This window comes from Solanum lycopersicum, chromosome 2 (assembly GCF_036512215.1).
Source record: "Solanum lycopersicum chromosome 2, SLM_r2.1".
Classification (NCBI taxonomy): domain Eukaryota; kingdom Viridiplantae; phylum Streptophyta; class Magnoliopsida; order Solanales; family Solanaceae; genus Solanum; species Solanum lycopersicum.
This window is the reverse complement of record NC_090801.1, coordinates 57628073-57646319: the sequence shown is the minus strand read 5'-3', so window position 1 is coordinate 57646319 and position 18247 is coordinate 57628073. Positions and strand designations below refer to the sequence as shown.

General features: G+C 31.3%; 2 protein-coding genes across 3 annotated transcripts; one reads left to right on the top strand and one right to left on the bottom strand.

Annotated features, from left to right (window-relative positions):
* Positions 1 to 4206: 4206 nt before the first annotated feature.
* Positions 4207 to 9542, top strand: LOC101245612 (probable alpha,alpha-trehalose-phosphate synthase [UDP-forming] 7). Of its 2 annotated transcripts, none has more exons than XM_010318541.3 (4): positions 4207 to 4525; positions 4839 to 6997; positions 7085 to 7358; positions 8333 to 9542. In XM_010318541.3, exons 2-4 carry the CDS (start codon positions 5016 to 5018, stop codon positions 8630 to 8632), a joined length of 2556 nt encoding a protein of 851 aa, XP_010316843.1. In that variant the 5' UTR covers positions 4207 to 4525; positions 4839 to 5015; the 3' UTR covers positions 8633 to 9542. The 2 variants fall into 2 exon arrangements, with proteins under 2 accessions (XP_010316843.1, XP_004233035.1); XM_004232987.4 differs by having other exon boundaries at positions 4212 to 4525; positions 4818 to 6997.
* A 2197-nt stretch (positions 9543 to 11739) lies between these two features.
* LOC101250471 (protein GRAVITROPIC IN THE LIGHT 1) lies at positions 11740 to 14026 on the bottom strand. The gene has a single exon (XM_004233004.5). It carries the CDS (start codon positions 13713 to 13715, stop codon positions 12345 to 12347), a length of 1371 nt encoding a protein of 456 aa, XP_004233052.1. The 5' UTR covers positions 13716 to 14026; the 3' UTR covers positions 11740 to 12344.
* Positions 14027 to 18247: the final 4221 nt, after the last annotated feature.

The window sequence follows — 18247 nt, the reverse complement described above, 5'->3', positions numbered from 1 at the left end:
CTATCATTTTTATCATAGTGATTAAATACGTTATCTCATATACATTATGAAATAACTTATCGCGATTAATTATTTCCGAATAACTTGTTTCTGACCAAAAACGGTAGTTCCCACTTAAATATTATTCTAAAGGAATTGTCGATTGGATGAACGTGGACAGCTCAAGCTATTAAATACTAATTTACTCGCTAAGTAGTTGGATTATATTAATTCTTTCTATTAAAAAAATAAAAACACTCATGTGTTATGTACTGTTATAGCGTAAAAAAAAGGGGGTGGGGGGAATAGTTACATTTTGTTTCTCAAAGAATAAAGATAAAAATAATGTAAATTGAAATTAAATTCACTTTTACATTTAACTTATGCATAAATTTATTATCAATATATATATTATTTAAAGGACAACTAAATTAAGGTATTTGAAAAAAAAAATAACAAAATCGCTCTATGACGTACTTTGACCACATTTACCAAGATGAATAGAAATAATTAGTCGACATATATATTTCTTTTGTTTCAGTATATATTATAATTCAAAACTTGAAGGACATATATATATCGTTAAAGAAAGTTTCACTAGTGATAATAATGTTATGGGGGATAAATTGAAGCCTTTTGCCTTTTGGTATTGTAGTTGTAGAAGTTTGTTTAAAACAAAATTGGATTTGGTATAGTATCATATCATATATATATATATATATATTATGATAAGATGCCAATGGATGATTTGGAGTATGCCAAAGAATGTGCAAAATATGAAAGAGTTATTTTCCCAATAGAAAATTACAAGTACATCCTAAAGTACATTAGGCATATCCTCATCCTCTTTTGGAGTTTTGGTTTTAGACCAAACCTACCCACCATTAAGAGGCATCTTGCCTGCACATGCTACACTCAATCTTATACCTAATAATAATAACACCAATAAATAATAGTGTGATGTAATAATAATGAAAATGTTTTTTAGTTGAATAATAATTTTAACTTGTTTGGACTTTTTTTTTGTTAATATTTTAGTCATTTGAGATTTATTGACCTATTAAATTTAAATTTGCATGAAATATCATATCGACTTAAAAGATGAAATATATTTTATCAGAAATCTTCTTTTTTATTGATTTTAAAAGTCGACTTTTGAATTAAAGCTAGAGTGGTTTTCACAATTAATTTTGATCAAACAAGGTTATTATTTAACAAATTTTATCAAGTGAAACATTTAATCCTAGCAAGTTAAATTAAAGACATAATTATTTGGGTGAAGTGTTACCACAAGAAAATTGTTTGAAGGTTATCTGATCGGAGATTTTGAGTTTGAAGATTCATTTGATATTTGAAATTTATTGAACTGTCTAATTTAAATTCACTTTGAATATCAAATCGACTTAAAAAGATGAAACATATTCATTATATTCAATGAGAGAGTTATTTTTTTTTTTTGCTGATTTTAAAAGTCAAATTTTAGTTAAAGCCAGAGGGATTTCCACAGTTTCACCGTCCCTAAATATTTATATTGGTGGATGTACATTAATTTTGATCAACCAAGGTTATTATTTAACAAAATTTATAAAGTGAAACATTTTAAACCTAGCAAGTTAAATTAAAGACATAATTATTTGGTGAAGTGTTGCCACAAGAAAATTGTTTGAAGTTTGCCTCTAATCGGAGGCTTGAGTTTGAAGATTCATTTCATAGCGAGAGATGTCTTGATTGTTAATATCGAAGTTGAGGAATTATTTCACCATGCAATAACAAAAGTAAATTTTGGCACAATTCAAAGAGGAAGAATTCTACTCAATCTTAATTGATAAAATTTTTCGATATTTATATTGATAAAAAATAATAAATATGTGATAAAAAATAAGTTGATCACCACTTCCATTAAAAGGTGATAAAACAATGGTTTTCCATTGTTGAACCTAAATAAGCAAAGAAAAAGGAGTTAATAGAATAAAAATTAATCACATGGCAAGTTGAAACAATTCTATGCCAAAGCAAAATGAAGATTTTTTATTTTTTATTTATAAAAAGGGAAAGAAAGATAAAGCAACAACACCAATTTAATAAAAATAGGCACATGCTAAAGTCATTTGGCATTTAAAGAATATTCCAACGAATTTAAAGGAAAATAAATAAAAACAATGTGTACCAAGATCTAAACTATAATCTTTGCATTAATTACGCTAACGGGATTATCCAGCTTCGCCTACCTCATTTAAATAAAACACATGCTAAAAACATTTTATGTCACTATTTGCCTTTTTTTTTTTTAATGGTACGAACATTCGATATTTATATTAAAAAATTTAAACTTATATTGCGTAAAGTTTATTCAAAAAATATTATTACTTATTAACATAATTGTTTTTAATTAATAATATAAGAATATACTCATTCAGTAACGTAATCATATATAGTTCACGATGATAAGTTAGACATCATTTATAAAAAAATATTAGACACAATTTGTCAAAAAATAATACCATATACATAAAACTTATACAAAATATAATTATTTTTTTCATAGTAAACTTTGCAAATAATCTTTTGATTTCTTCAGATAAGTCATTTCGTCATAATCCCAAAAGGTCATGACATTATTTGCCATTGTACAAAAAATACCTAAAATAAAATTAGGGATTGAATTTTGTATGTATAGTTTTTTTGAATGAGTAATAAATAAATAATTATATTTTAAGGGAACTTGTTATATATTTGAGGAGACAAATTTGACCAAAACACTAACCAATTTTTCTTCGTTGAAAAAATAGGAGAAAAGAGGTGGAATTTTTATTAATTTACGTAACAAAAAGGAGAAAAAGGAAAGACAAAGTTTGACGAAAAATGACGGAGCCCACTAAGTTTATTAAATAATAATTATTATATTATACATAAAATATAGGGATTGTTCCACAAATAAAGAGAGTTTTGTCTCCACAACTCAAACCACCATAAATATTTGACAACTCAGAAAATGAGTCAAAAAAACTCTTATGACTTATCCACCCAACTCAACTATTTCTCTTTGAATCACCTAATTCCCTATCTTACTTCTTTTATTCCCAAAATATCCTTTTGTCTTTTGCATTTTTAAAATTTTATTTCATAAAAAATAGAAACCTTTTTGGATTTTGATTGGCTCAAGAGGGGTGCTTGTCATTCCATTTAAATTGGTTTTTTAAATTATTTGTTTGAATTTCCATTACCATCTTCTTCTTTTTTGATTTTCCACCTTTTCTTTTTTTAGCCTGAGCTCCAACTAAATTTGAATCACACATTGTAGGAGTTCACCCATTTCATCTATCACTATGTGGACAATTTTGATTTTGGGGGTCCAACATCGGGTGATATGGACTCTTCTCTGATACCATGTGAAATCAGGTCTTAGGCGTAACTTACACCCCAAAAGCTAGATCAAAGGGAGGAGGATTGCTCAAACCTTATAAGGAGTCCATCCATCTCATCAACCACCGATGTGGGACTTTTGTTAATCTTTAACATGATCAGCGGTTCATCCGAACCTCTCTCGGGGTTAGACACAATTAAAATAATATTTTTAGGTATATAATAGATGTTGAAATTACATTATGTCTCTATTTTTATAGATTTTGAATCCCTTATTTAAAATTTTAGCTTTACCCTTATTTGCCAACATAATTTTCTTTATATTTAAAATTCAAATTCAATACCTTTTGTTACGAAGGGATAAGAGAAAAACATTTTTTCTGAGAAAGGGCAAAATAGAAATTAATACGCCCACCACCTCACCAAACTCCCTGACCTCAAACAAAAATTGCCGGCAACGTGTAGCCAAGTCGACATGCTGACGTCACCCATGACGCGTCTCCTATGCCAGGTCATCTCTCAAGCCTTATCCGCTAATCTACACCCTGGAAACGCCACGTGGAATAAACCCCTGGCCCCACCTTAATCCTTTAAATTTCATATTCCTATGCTTCTCATCCCCACACTAAATCATCACCTCTCTCCATTCATATTCAGCCACGTGTCACATCCTTACTCTAAACACAGCAAATAAACATTTCCTTTAAATTAACTTCCGATAACATATATATAAATAAAACACTCAAAATATATATTCATAAGATACACACGTTCTATGTGATATACGCTCACAAGACCATTGTATAATATAAGGGAAAAAAATTTAGCGCGTGACATAAAAGACAACTAAGCCTGCCATTTGTCCTGGCAAAGAGGAAAATAAAAATAAATAAATTCCAGTTGGCATAAGTACGCGTCTGCTGGCCGACCTTATCCTCTTTTTATTTTTTTCCCCATATTTTGGTTTATAGTTTATAGTTTTTAATGAAATGAAAAGTTAATGAACATTGATAGAAAGAGTATGAATAAGATATATATACATATAACATATATAGAGAGAGAAACAAAGAGTAAGAGAGACTAAACCCTAGATTTCATTCTGACTGAAAGCAGAGTATTTTGTATTTTGACCAACAAAGAGCTGTGTTTACATCTAATTTTTTTTCCGTCATTATTCATAAAGGTAAGTGATTAAAGTTTTTATTTTTTGAACACTTTATTAGTGTTAATGTTGTTTTATGTAATAAATGTTATGTGAAAAGAATAAAAAAATTGCTAATGGAGTTGTTTATATGTATGGTGATTATTAGGTGTAGGTTGGATTTGATCTTGTTTTTTTTTTTTAAAGATTGAAGTTTTTAACTATATTTTGTGAATGGGTTTCTGTTTTATTGATTGGATCATGTTTTTTGTTACTCTTTTGCTTGAAGTTTAATGAGTTAATTTTGATTCTTGGATTATACTCATTTTTTCAGATCTTTTTGAAATGTACTCAGTTTGATAAACAAGAAGAGGCTATTGGGTTTTGGTTGGTGGGTGTGATTCAGTCTGAGGAAGTTGTTTTGTGATGTATGTGGATTGAGTTTTTTGAAGAGAAAAAAAGTTTCTGTTTGGTCTGTTTTCTAATTTGAGGATCTGCTGAAGGAGTTTTTGCAAATAAAGGGCTTGTAAAGATGATGTCCAAATCTTATACCAACTTGCTAGATCTAGCATCTGGGAATTTCCCGGTGATGGGGCGGGAAAAGAAGCGGCTGCCACGGGTAATGACAGTTGCTGGAGTTATTTCTGAGCTTGATGATGATCAAGCTAATAGTGTTACATCAGATGTTCCATCATCAATTATTGTAGATCGAATAATTATAGTGGCTAATCAGCTCCCTGTAAAAGCTAAGCGTAGGTCGGATAATAAAGGATGGAATTTTAGTTGGGATGAGGATTCGTTGTTGTTGCACATAAAAGATGGGTTGCCAGATGATATGGAAGTTCTCTATGTTGGTTCTTTAAAGGTTGAGGTCGATTCAAGTGAACAGGATGATGTTTCACAGTTGCTGCTGGATAGATTTAAATGTGTTCCTGCTTTTCTACCTCCAGACATTTTATCTAAATATTATCACGGTTTTTGCAAACAGCATTTATGGCCTCTTTTCCATTATATGCTTCCCTACTCTGCTAGTCATGGCAGTCGATTTGATCGGTCGTGGTGGGAGGCATATGTTGCAGCAAACAAGATATTTTCCCAGAAGGTTATTGAGGTGATAAATCCCGAGGATGACTATGTCTGGATCCATGATTATCATTTAATGGTTTTACCTACATTCTTGCGTAGGCGTTTCAATCGGCTGCGAATGGGGTTCTTTCTGCATAGCCCTTTCCCTTCATCAGAGATATATAGGACGCTTCCAGTGAGAGAGGAGATTCTCAAGGCCCTACTGAATTCTGACCTGATTGGTTTCCATACGTTCGATTATGCACGGCATTTCCTATCCTGTTGTAGTCGCATGTTGGGATTAGAGTATCAGTCAAAGAGGGGTTACATTGGACTTGAATACTTCGGACGGACAGTGGGGATCAAGATTATGCCAGTTGGGATTCACATGAGGCAGATTGAAAATGTGCTTCAACTAGCAGATAAAGAGTCGAGAGTTGCAGAACTTAAGCAACAATTTGAAGGTAAAACTGTTTTACTTGGTGTTGATGATATGGACATTTTCAAAGGTGTCGATTTGAAACTTCTGGCATTGGAGGAAATGTTAAAACAACATCCTAAGTGGCAAGGAAGAGCAGTGCTGGTCCAGATTGCTAATCCAGCTCGAGCAAAAGGAAAAGATATTGAGGAAATACAAGAAGAAATTCAAACAAGCGTCAAGAGAATCAATGACAAGTTTAGACAGCCTGGTTATGAACCCATCGTGTTCATTGATCGCCCAGTTTCTCTTAGTGAACGGACTGCCTATTACTCTGTTGCTGAGTGTGTAGTTGTAACTGCAGTAAGAGATGGCATGAACCTTACACCATATGAATACGTTGTGTGTAGGCAGGGCATCCCCGGTTCAGAGTGCACTGCAGAGTCCAATGGTCTGAAAAGCAGCATGCTGGTAGTGTCTGAGTTCATTGGCTGTTCTCCTTCTCTAAGTGGTGCTATACGTGTGAACCCATGGAATGTGGAAGCAACTGCAGAAGCACTGAATGAGGCAATTTCAATGGCTGATGGTGAGAAGGTGTTGCGCCATGAGAAGCATTACAAGTATGTAAGCACACATGACGTAGCTTATTGGTCAAGAAGCTTCTTCCAGGATCTGGAGAGAAGTTGCAGAGACCATTTCAGGCGACGTTGCTGGGGTATAGGCTTGAGCTTCGGTTTTAGGGTTGTAGCACTTGATCCTAATTTTAAAAAGCTATCCATTGACACTATTGTTTCTGCTTACTCAAGAGCCAAAAATCGGGCAATATTGTTGGATTATGATGGCACTCTCATGCCTCAAACAGCCATCAATAAGGTCCCTAGTCCCGAAGTTATTTCAATTATTAACTCACTTTGTGGGGATGAAAGAAATACCGTGTTTCTTGTGAGTGGACGAGGAAGGGATAGTTTAGGCCAGTGGTTTTCTCCGTGTGAGAAACTTGGTATTGCTGCGGAACACGGATACTTCTTAAGGTATTCTTGGAACAAGCTTGTTCTCATTTCGTGCCTATTTGTCATCTCCCGTATATCAGTATGAACTTAATTGTCTTTAATTACCAGGTGGTCTGCAGATAAAGAATGGGAAGTCGTAGGGCAGAACAATGATTTCCAGTGGATGCAGATAGCTGAACCTGTTATGAAACAGTATACAGAAGCTACAGATGGGTCTTCCATTGAAACAAAAGAGAGTGCTGTTGTTTGGCATTATCGAGATGCAGATCTTGGTTTTGGGTCTTGCCAAGCTAAAGAGATGTTAGACCATCTTGAGAGTGTTCTTGCAAATGAGCCTGTTGCTGTGAAGAGTGGGCAGTTCATTGTTGAAGTTAAGCCTCAGGTGTGCCATCTCTTAATCTTTGCATTTGACTCTTGTTTTTTGGATGAACATTATTCTATTTCACATAATCTCCATTCATCCATTGGACCTGCTCTAATCTCCAGCTATATACTGAGTCGTTGATTTGTCTTCTATCTTGACATGCTTTATAATTCTTTTATGTATGGGTGCTACTATATACTGAGTAGCTGTATTTTCTTATAACACCAGGGAATGATCAGACTGTTTGTGAAGTGTCTTTACTGATTCTAGATTAATGCAGACATTAAAAGCTGCTTCAATCAAATATATGCAATTTTTTCAAATCTGTCATATTTCATGGAAGTAATTAAAGGTGATGGTTGAAATATTTTTGGAGTTTGGTGTTTAATCTATGAAGATTTTTGGTACTGTAAGCCAAGATAGTGCAACTGTCAGTTTGGACGAAGTCAAACAGATGATAATCACTCAGATGGTGCATGTTAAAATATCTTAATCAATTGCAAGGAGTTTTAGAACAGAAAAAAGTAGACACCTTCTTGTCCTTTTTGGTTCTGTTTGTCATATTGAAGCCATGCATGAGATTTTGCCAAGTTACTGTTGGTTTGATTCATGAATTCTGATAAATTATTACAAACAACTGCAGCAAATAACTTTTTATTCGTTAGATTTATGCCTTGATTAAATAACTAAGTACTTCCAGCATAATGCCAAACAGGTAGGGAATATATTACTCATTTCTTAATAACAAGAACAGAAACAACTACTTTCCTGATACATGTACTTTTCAGTTCTCAACAGAATGTGAGCGCCAGAAAATTTTAGTTAATTATATTGTTGAATAGGATGGCTCGTATGCTTTCCTAAATAGTCTTCTTGTTATAGCTGTATTCTCTTTTCTACCTGTTTTATCTCATACACATCCATGTGGCCTTTTTTGTTTTCTTTTGCCGCCTCGAGTTTATTTTTAACTTTATTTTTTGCATCAATTCCAGGGAGTTAGTAAAGGTCTAGTTGCAGAGAAAATTTTTGCAACAATGGCTGAGAGTGGCCGGCAGGCTGACTTTGTGCTGTGCGTAGGTGATGATAGGTCTGACGAGGACATGTTTGAGATTATTGGAAATGCAATAAATAGTGGTATACTTTCTTCAAGCACGGAAGTGTATGCTTGCACAGTGGGACAAAAGCCAAGTAAAGCCACATATTATCTTGATGACACCGCAGAAGTTAGAACCATGCTTCATGCTCTTGCCGAGGAATCCATTCCTCCTCCTCCATCAGAAATTGTAACATGAAGCTCTGTTTGGAGTATATCCTTTTCTGTACTTCTCTGAGTGCACACCACAATGACTCAACCCTTTGAAGTTGTGCAAAGAAAATATCATTAGAGCTTGGACTAACGCATGATGCATATTTCATTATTACTCTCAAAAAATGGAAGGAGAGATATTGTACAGAATTCTTTGTCAGATGGTCAGTCCGAGCATCATCAAGCTAAAATTAGCCTTCTCTTCTTCGAAAGAACCTTAACTCCTGGGGTTGAGATTTAACTGATCCCAAATGTTTTAATACCGAGAAGCATTGCTCGGCCAGCTGGTTATATGTGTGAAGTTGACACTGAAGGGGAGAGCAGTGCCAAATGGTAATCTTCGTAGCCTTCAGAAAATATATACGCAAGAGACTCATAGAATGGCAGAGGCAAATAGAGCTTTTGCACATTTTCGTTAATCCATGAACAGGATCTATACATCTGTGCTGCCCTTGTTGAATACATACTCTTATTCAAGTTACTTTTACGAAGGCCACACGTCAGTTTCTTGTCTTGCATATGACAAGATGGAGCAACAATTGTCAAAGACTCGTAACCTGCATTGTTAGATCAACTGTGAACAGGTGTTTTTTCTTCTCTTTTGCTTCATTTATTTAAGGATTCCTTCTTTTGCATCTAGGAGTGAGGTTATTATTGTTGTTGGGATACACCAATTTGTTGGATTCTCATAATTGTAAATGCTATAGAATTTTACCTTCTCTTTTCTTCCTTGTGATAGAGTTCCTAAACTAAATTTCGTAAGCTAGAACATGACAAAAAAAAACCAGGTGATTGTTAATAGTGACATCAATTATTCTTGGTCTTTCAAGTGGTAGTTTGCAGAACAAACATTTGATTCCTAATATTTGTAATATAAAGGTGGAAGTTTATATCTAGCTTTGTGAGCATCAAGCTGCTTTTTAATTCTTTCTTAAACCAGTCCTTATGTATTTGGTCTATTCTCTCTCATAGTTAAATGGATTTCGCGGTGAGCTTTACGTTCTCTATGGTAGTATTGCGGAAAACTGAGTTTACTTTTCCTACTTGCATAAAGTTTCTCGTTATGCAGAGACCTCTTGTTAGTTTTGGCTATGTGTAATGATTTTATGAATACTTCATTTTGATGTTAATTATTTGAAGGTGCATATCAACAATATACTAAAATTAATTAGAAATTCTGGCATTCGAGGTGATGTTTTATTTAAAATATAGCAGTAGATAACCTTTAAACTCACTAATTTTAAGGTAGTTTAGTAGAAACGGTTAACTTAAACTTGTGAATACGCTCACCAATGCTAAACTTAATTAAAGAAGTCAAGTTTAAAACATAGGTGCTTAAAACTTTGGGAAAATTGTATATAATAGCAAACTATTCATTCAAATTAAATGCTATAAATATACTTTGATTTAGTTGTACTTTTTAGCGACTATTTTTGCCTCTCTGTGGCGTTTTTATACAAACACAAATGTATAAAATGCGTTTGTGTTTGTATAAAACGAGAAAACATTGTGTGTGTGTATATATATATATATATATCCAGATATCGGTTTTCACCCGTGCCTCTCTCGCTTATACAAGCAGAAACGAAATATATAAATTGCATAACTGTTTGTCCAATTTTCTTTTGTCTTTCTCTCTTTCTCGTTTTATACATATATAAATTACACAATTGAGCTTTTGTATACAACTGCTTTTTTTTATTACATGTATAGCAAATTATACAACTGGTTTTCTTGTATATGTATTACGACTTATACAAATGTTTTTTTTGTATGTTTAGCGAAATATACATATTTATATTTGCTATGGAGCGCAATTATGCAAACTATAGCTATAACATACAAATATAATTTTATATTTGCTATATATGAAAGTTACGTTTGTATATTGCATCACGCTTGTATATTGCATCTTATTTGGTCCACATATGTTTGAGATACATATATTATATATTTGAGTGTACCATATATATATATATATATGCGAGGTAATGAGTTATGGAAAATAATTTCGAAAACTAAAAGAAGGCACATAATTAGATCTTGTACTAATAATAAGTTTTGTGTTAGTTTTGCCCTTTAACAATTATATATGAAGCCCAAATCAAAGCATAGTTGATCCAATGTATCATTTGTTTCTAATAATAAAGAAATTGGAAAACCAAAAACTTAATATATAAAAAAAAAATGAGAAAAGCACCCGTGAATATGTTTTGTATTTGTATTGTACATATGACATTTCTTTTTCACAGTGTCTGTCCCCTTTGCCTCAAAAATTACAACCATTTCTTCAAAATATTTCTGACAATTTTACTTCAATCATTTTTGTATGAATATGCATCATGCACATTACACTTCTATCCTATTTTGCATATCTTGTTGGCAACCGTGTTAGGAATTTTACTAATCAAATTCTTCCTCATAACATGTGCATACGTTTATTTTTAACCTCGTAATTTTTTTTAACGTATTACTATCAATCCACTATTTTTATAGAGGTGGATTAAAGCCAAATCATTGTTTTCTGCCTAAGTTAAAAGATATATCATAAAATATATAATTTTTTTCACTTCATTTTAAATTACCTTGGAATGTGAGATCCCAAGGGAGGTAGGCGGCTTGATATTGTTAGATTCAAATTAATATATTTATATATATATGTAAGATGCTCATTTTAGACAAGATCTATAAACTCCTTTTGCCTTGCAAAAAGATTGAACTAAGTGTACATTACACACTTCACTTTTTTCTTTTATTTCACACTCTTAATCAAAGTGAACTTAGCTAAATTCAAATTTGCACGTTGCAAGACTCATTTCTGAATCTACTCTAGGAGTCAAAATATTCATTTGCGAATAAATATCTTATTTAATTTTTACTCGATACGAAACACATATTAGAGCATCAACTAAAAAAAATCTCTGTACTCGCAATTTAAATCCTAAACGTGTGATTAAAGATCAAAGACGTTCTCATCACTACACTACGAGTCATATTGATCATTTGTAAAATAAGTTTTCCATTCAGAGCAGAGAAAAATAGGAAATAAAAAATCATGTGCAAAGTACCTAGATCCAAAATTCAAAGCAAAGATACCATGCACAATGCTAATATTCATTATATATACTATGTATATACTAAGTAATAGTTTAGCTAATTGTTTATACACATTATATAATCTGATATGCAAGTTGCAGGCATATTGTCTGTCATTCTTTAACGTACAATTTGAGGAATAAACAACATTTTTAGTTTCTTCTTCTTTTTTTTTAATTCAGAGATAAAGGGTCCCTCTTTCTACTTTTGTGATATACCAAAGAAAACAAAGACGTATGCCTTATTGGGCCCACTACCTGACTGAGCCTACTTTGCCTTTTGTCTTCACCGCCCAATCTTTTCTTCACTATACTCCAAATCATCCACTTCACAGCCCTGAACCACTTTCACTATGTGGGCCCAAAAGCCCACTTAATACTTTTGGACCAAGGCCCATCACATTCTCAACACATATAATCCGTACCGCGTACACCTCACGCGCCACCGTGATCTGTTCTGTTTTTAGATGAGCCCATTTTATTGAAGGAAGTTTGATAACCATGTACATGCTGCGGCCGGAGAGAGGAGATCTACCACTGTGATTGAGGCGGCGCGTGGTGATTTTAAGCGAGTGGGGATGTGATTTTTTACTTGATTTCCCATTAGTGCTTGGACGGAGGAGTGACCGGAGATAAATATACCTGACTTTGGACTACTGTTTGACCGATTTTAAAACCGGGAACCACCGTGAACGCCACCTTGAATTCGCCGCCGGCGAAGGAGAAAATCTCGTCTGTGATGCTTTCCATGTAGACCTCTGAGAATCTGGAGTTTTTCCGAACTTGAAAAATGCTAACTTGTTGATCGAAAGAGAATGCTAAGCAATGTAAAAGCCACACGCGCCGACCCATCTCGCTGAAAACTTTGAAGAACTCTGTTTCCGGGAACTCGCCGGAGTTCACAAGTTTCCTCTGGTTTAAGTTCCCGGAAAAGGAAAACTCCATTTTGGGATGAACTAAATGAAGGTATTTGGCTTTCAAGAATTTCCCAAACAGAGAAGAAGGGTTCTGCTTGAGAAAAGGAGTAACATTCACAGATTTCAACTTCTTGAACTGATCGAAGAAGAAATCCCGGCGTTGGATCACGCCGGAAAATAAAGAATCGTCATTCTGAACAGAAAAAGTTGGCTCATTAAACCCACTGAAAATCTCTCTGCAAACAAAAGACTCAAACGCAAAAGCCCTATGATTACTCTTGTGGAAAGTGACACCATTTTGAATAGATTTCGTAGCAGCATCAATATCCCAATTTGCAGACTCCATTTCCCGAATCAAGAACTTGACAAAATTTCGGATAGATCTCATGGCGTAGTGTAAAACCATGATGAAATCTTTAGGATTTACATCTGAAAATTTGACATTGTCAAGAATGGAGAATGATCCACTGGCGTTGAGCTTTCTTTCGAGTGATCTATTGTTGTGAATGGTTTCTTGTAGCTCCTTTTGTAGAGAAGATATGTTGTACCCTTTAGATTCAATTTCTCCCTGCATTTTCTTCATGGTGATTTCATAAGTTTTCATGACAGATTGCTGTTCTTGAATCTCAGCAAGCATTAAAGTTACATGGGGTGGTGAAGAATCAATTTGTTTTTTGATATAACTATGTTTAAGCTCAGACAAAGCTTTGAGTTCATCCACCACAGCTTGATCTGCAACTTGAATAGCTTCACTATCATAAGGGAACTGAGCCAGCTGAAGCTCAGCATACGCAGCTTTAACAGAAGAAATTGTAGCAAAAAGCTTAGCAACAAAAGCCTCCATAACCGCTCTGTTTTTGGTATGTTCTTTACACTCTTCAATTTCTTCTTTATCAAAGTGCTGCGACTCACAGCACCTAAGCTTTTCTTGAGGTATGAGTAGGCAAAACCCATTATTGGAAAATGGTTTTGAAGAGTTTTTCCGATGGATTACTCTCTGAAATGTCTTAGCTAACCTGCTTTTACTAGGAGCCGGAGCTGGTCTCACAGATTCCATTTTGATATTGCTGAAACAGAGTAAAACAGAGTAGGCAAGCAAAATCAGTGATTTTTAGGACATGAAAAATATGGAGTCTTGACAAGTGTGAACTGAAGGTAGAAAGCAAAAGGGTGTGCTGAGAAAGTGGAAAAAAAGAGAGAAAAAAATGGACAGAGAAGAAAAGGAGGGAAAAGCAGAGTCCCTCTTGTTTGATTCAAGGTTGAAGATAAAAGGAAAAAAATGGAAGTTGGGTAGTAAAAGCCAAGATTTGGCGCGAGAGAGAAAAAAAAAGACCAGTCATTGTTGTGTATTATATGGAGAAACTTAAATAAGCTATTTTTTTTTACTATTTGTTTGATCATCGTATTTATATGATAGTTTGATTAATTTAAATTTGAATTAGATAAAACCTATTCAAAAATTACCTAGTTTTAAAAAATAATAAAATTTTGAATTTGAGATAGTTGATGTTTAGGTGGTAAAAGAAAATAAATTCATCCAACTACCATGGAAAATAATTTGCTGGTCATTTAAGTGACAGAAATTGAAGAGTGTATATTAAAAGCAAAGATTTCTAAAATCATGATATTACTTTCTCTTTCATGGATTCTTCTTCACCACAAATCTCACCTATGATCTAATGATTTTGCATGAATGTTCTGACCATTTGCTAATTTTTTAAACATTTTTAGTGATAATTTTTTTTTCAAGTGAAATTATATAATTGAGAATTGGGTAAAATATGTATAAATTTTACTATTTTCTTCGTTATTTGTTTATATATCATTTTTTTATTTTATATTTATATTAAGAAATAATATGACTTTATTTTTTATCTTTATTTTATATTTTTTTAAGTTAACTTTATTAATAAATAATAAAATTAATTAATTACTTTATTAAAGATATAATATATAAAATATAATAATTTATGCATAAATTTTATAAAATAAACAATATTATGATGTAGCTACTTATAGAAAGAAATTACCTATATAAAAGAAACGGAAAAAAAGTACTATTTTATACAAAATTTAAAGAATTATTTATGAAAAGACTTTCTGTACAAATCGAGCAAATTCAAATTAAAAATCAATAGCCCAATAATTGATTGTGGAACTTATGATCATTTATTACTCCAATTTATTTTAACCCGTATAAATTAACTCAACCTACCGTTATATAATAGTACTAGTACATTTTGTTGTGATTTTCTCTTTTTATCTCTTTATACTGTGAGAATGCGTTAGGATAATATTTTGCCTATTATTATAAGTGAAGGTGTAAAGTAGGTGGTAGACACTGTTTAATAATTTGGGGTCCACTTAATGAATCCAGCCCCAAATACCCCAAAAGAAAAAACACTACTCCTTCCTTTTTCATATTTTATCCACTTTATTATTAAATAATTTTAAATAAATAATAAATTATCTCACAAAATCAATTATGTCGAGATTAATTAGAATATCATGTGTATACGGTAACTTATCTTATTAAGTGATTATTTAGTTGAAATGAGTTATTTTAAAATAATTATTTCACAATTAATATATAAATTATGGAATACATAATAACAGAAGATGACTTAATACCTTCAATTAAACAAAGAATAAAATAATTAACATTATATCTCATACGTACTATAATACGGACCTTGTTTGACTTGAGGCGTGAGAGAGGGGCCTTCAAGTTAGTTGGTGGGGGTACTTAAGAATCTATTATTCATGTCCTTCTGTATGTCAAACTGGCAACAACTATCTCTCATCAAATCACTCTAATTTCATTAGATGTTTTAAGACTAGTAATTAACCTAAATTAGAAATTTAAGTTGTATACTTCCTCTCTTTTAATTCATAGAATATTATTTGAGTTTATATGAAGTTCTAAAAGAAATGTGAAGTTTTAAAGATAAAGAGAGATTTTATTATATTATGAAATAACATTCTTTTTCAATAAAAAAAAAAAGATGTCATATGTATTAAGGGGTCGTTTGGTACAAAGATTTATAACACATGGATTAGTAATACTGAGATAAGTAGTGCGGAGATTAGTAATGCAGGGTTTATTTTTATCGAGTGTTTGGTTTATTTTTTTGCACCTCATATTGTGTTTGGATTATAGCTCTATAAAAAGTTTCTTTCTAATTATACGCTTGAATTATTATGTAATTGGATTAAGGTAGATAATTGTCGGACAATATTATTTTTTATAACCTTCTATCTAGCTATGAAAAAACAGTTTAGTTGTCTTGTTTGTTATTTTTTTCACTTGAATTATTTGAGGATAAATAATTGTCTTCTTAATAAATTGATCACTCACAAAAGGTCATTTTTCAATTAATAAAAGATAAATCGTCTACTTTTAAAATTGAAAAAACGGTCAACAATGGTAAAATTGATAAATCTACATGTACACATAAAATTACAAGTTTTAGTTTTAATATGTATGTAAATTTTTTAAATTGTTAAAAAGAACAAATAATTAGAAAAAACCAAGCAAATATATATATATATATACACACACACACGTTCAATTTAGATCACAAATTTCATATACAACTATACAATTCACATTTCAAATTTGTATTGATTTGTATTGGATTTATTCGTAACAAACAACTCTCTCTGCATAATTTTTAAGTTAATATATTTAAATAAATTTACTAGTACAAATATAAATCATAAAATCAAGTAATACACAAAATAATTAAATAATTTGAAGAATACTTTTGTCTTTACATAACTTATCCCACAGTATTATATCCTATGTATTATTAATACCTTCCAACCGTTGAAAAATATTGATAATACATCCTACAATACCATGTTGGAGGTATAATTAATTTATGAATTAGTTATACATAGACTCAAATTCCTATTAAATATGATACTAAATAATACCTTATATAATTTATAGACTATTTCTTCTAATATAGCCTATACCAAAACAACCCTAAGAATAATACTTAAAAGTATAATCAACTTACAAGTTATAAATTACTGATTAATAATACATTGCCATTGTTCTATTTTAATGAAACTGCGCAATGCAATGCGGCGGTGGCAAACAATTTATTCCTTATTCTATAGTTGTTTGAACCATTTGATACGAATCGTGATATTGTTTTAATGATACTTACCACAATATAATTAATTTGTATATTGTCGTTTTCTCGGAAACACATCTTCGATGTTGAGAGTATAATAATACATAAAAAAAAAATGTTTTGCAATAGATGTCCTATTATCGTTTTATTTTATATGTCATCATTCAGATTTCAAGAGTCAAATAAATTTACTTTTAATCGTAAATTTTTTATAAATCTTTTAAATATTTTGAATTATCAATTATTGTGACTCATTATACTTTTTATATAGTTTACAAATAAATAAATTTTATTTCAAAAAAAATTGAAGATTTCATGCGTAATTTTTTGATTAAATTTAAATTGTTTGATTATCAAAATATAAAAAGTGTCATATAAATTGCGACAAAAAAACTAATTGCTTTTTTCTCAATTAAAAAACTCAATTTTGAATATTTAAAATTAAAAAAAATTAGTACCGAACAGTACTTTCGGACAGGCCTTATTAAACACTAATTCAAATTAATCCAATTTTAGTATAAATAATTGAATTTTCAACAGAAATAATTAAGTGACAAATACTTTTTTCTTTATCATATTAATACTTTGAAAATAGAAATTTTGATGTATGATATTAATTGTTGAGTGAGTTATAATGCAGCATTATTATACCTAAAACGTATATCCAGCGCATGCTTGAAAAGCACAGCTCCCAAAAGATAGTGATGATTATGCCTAACAATATTGTTCTACATTCACAAATATTATATTATTATTATTATTATTATTATTATTATTATTATTATAATATCAAAATAACGTATATTTGCCTACACAAAGGTTCCTTAATTACCTCAAAAGGTCCTTATGAGATTCTGAAGGAAAATAAAATAATTAAAGTAATAATATATGCGTAAGTATCGAAAGATTAAAAATGATTTTATGGAATAAATCTATTAATCTACGAAAAAGAAGTAGGAGACCTTTTTTCTAACATTTTAACTTTAAATCAAATCTAATGACGTATTTTCCTCATCTTCTATTTCTTTTTCTCATAAAAAATTTTGCGATTAAATTATCGTAAAAAAAAAGTGATTATATATCTTGAAACAGTGTCAAACTCTCTAAATAATTAATTGGTATGAGGCTTTATTCAATAATCTTAAAACTTTTGTATCTCTCTACATTTAAATATGTATAATACTAACAAACTAAATTAAAATAGAACTAAAACACCTCCTTAACTAATAAAGAGAAAATTTTATAATTGGCATCCATAGGATAAACAATTACATGTTATAACATTTTAAATTTTAATAAATTTAAAAATGATTTAAAAACAGTAAAAATCAATTAGTTTGAAAAAAATCCTAAAAACATATTTGAATAAATATCATAAATAACAAAATTCCAACTTACTAATAAATTATATTTTAGGTTTATCTCCCACATCGATTGAGTTTTT

Excerpts from the sequence above, each read along its gene's own strand:
- LOC101245612 (XM_010318541.3), top strand. The coding sequence starts at position 5,016 with ATGATGTCCAAATCTTATACCAACTTGCTAGATCTAGCATCTGGGAAT. Across the intron at positions 6,998-7,084 it reads GAACACGGATACTTCTTAAG|GTGGTCTGCAGATAAAGAAT; the intron begins GTATTCTTGGAA and ends TTTAATTACCAG. Across the intron at positions 7,359-8,332 it reads TTGTTGAAGTTAAGCCTCAG|GGAGTTAGTAAAGGTCTAGT; the intron begins GTGTGCCATCTC and ends CATCAATTCCAG.
- LOC101250471 (XM_004233004.5), bottom strand. The coding sequence starts at position 13,715 with ATGGAATCTGTGAGACCAGCTCCGGCTCCTAGTAAAAGCAGGTTAGCT.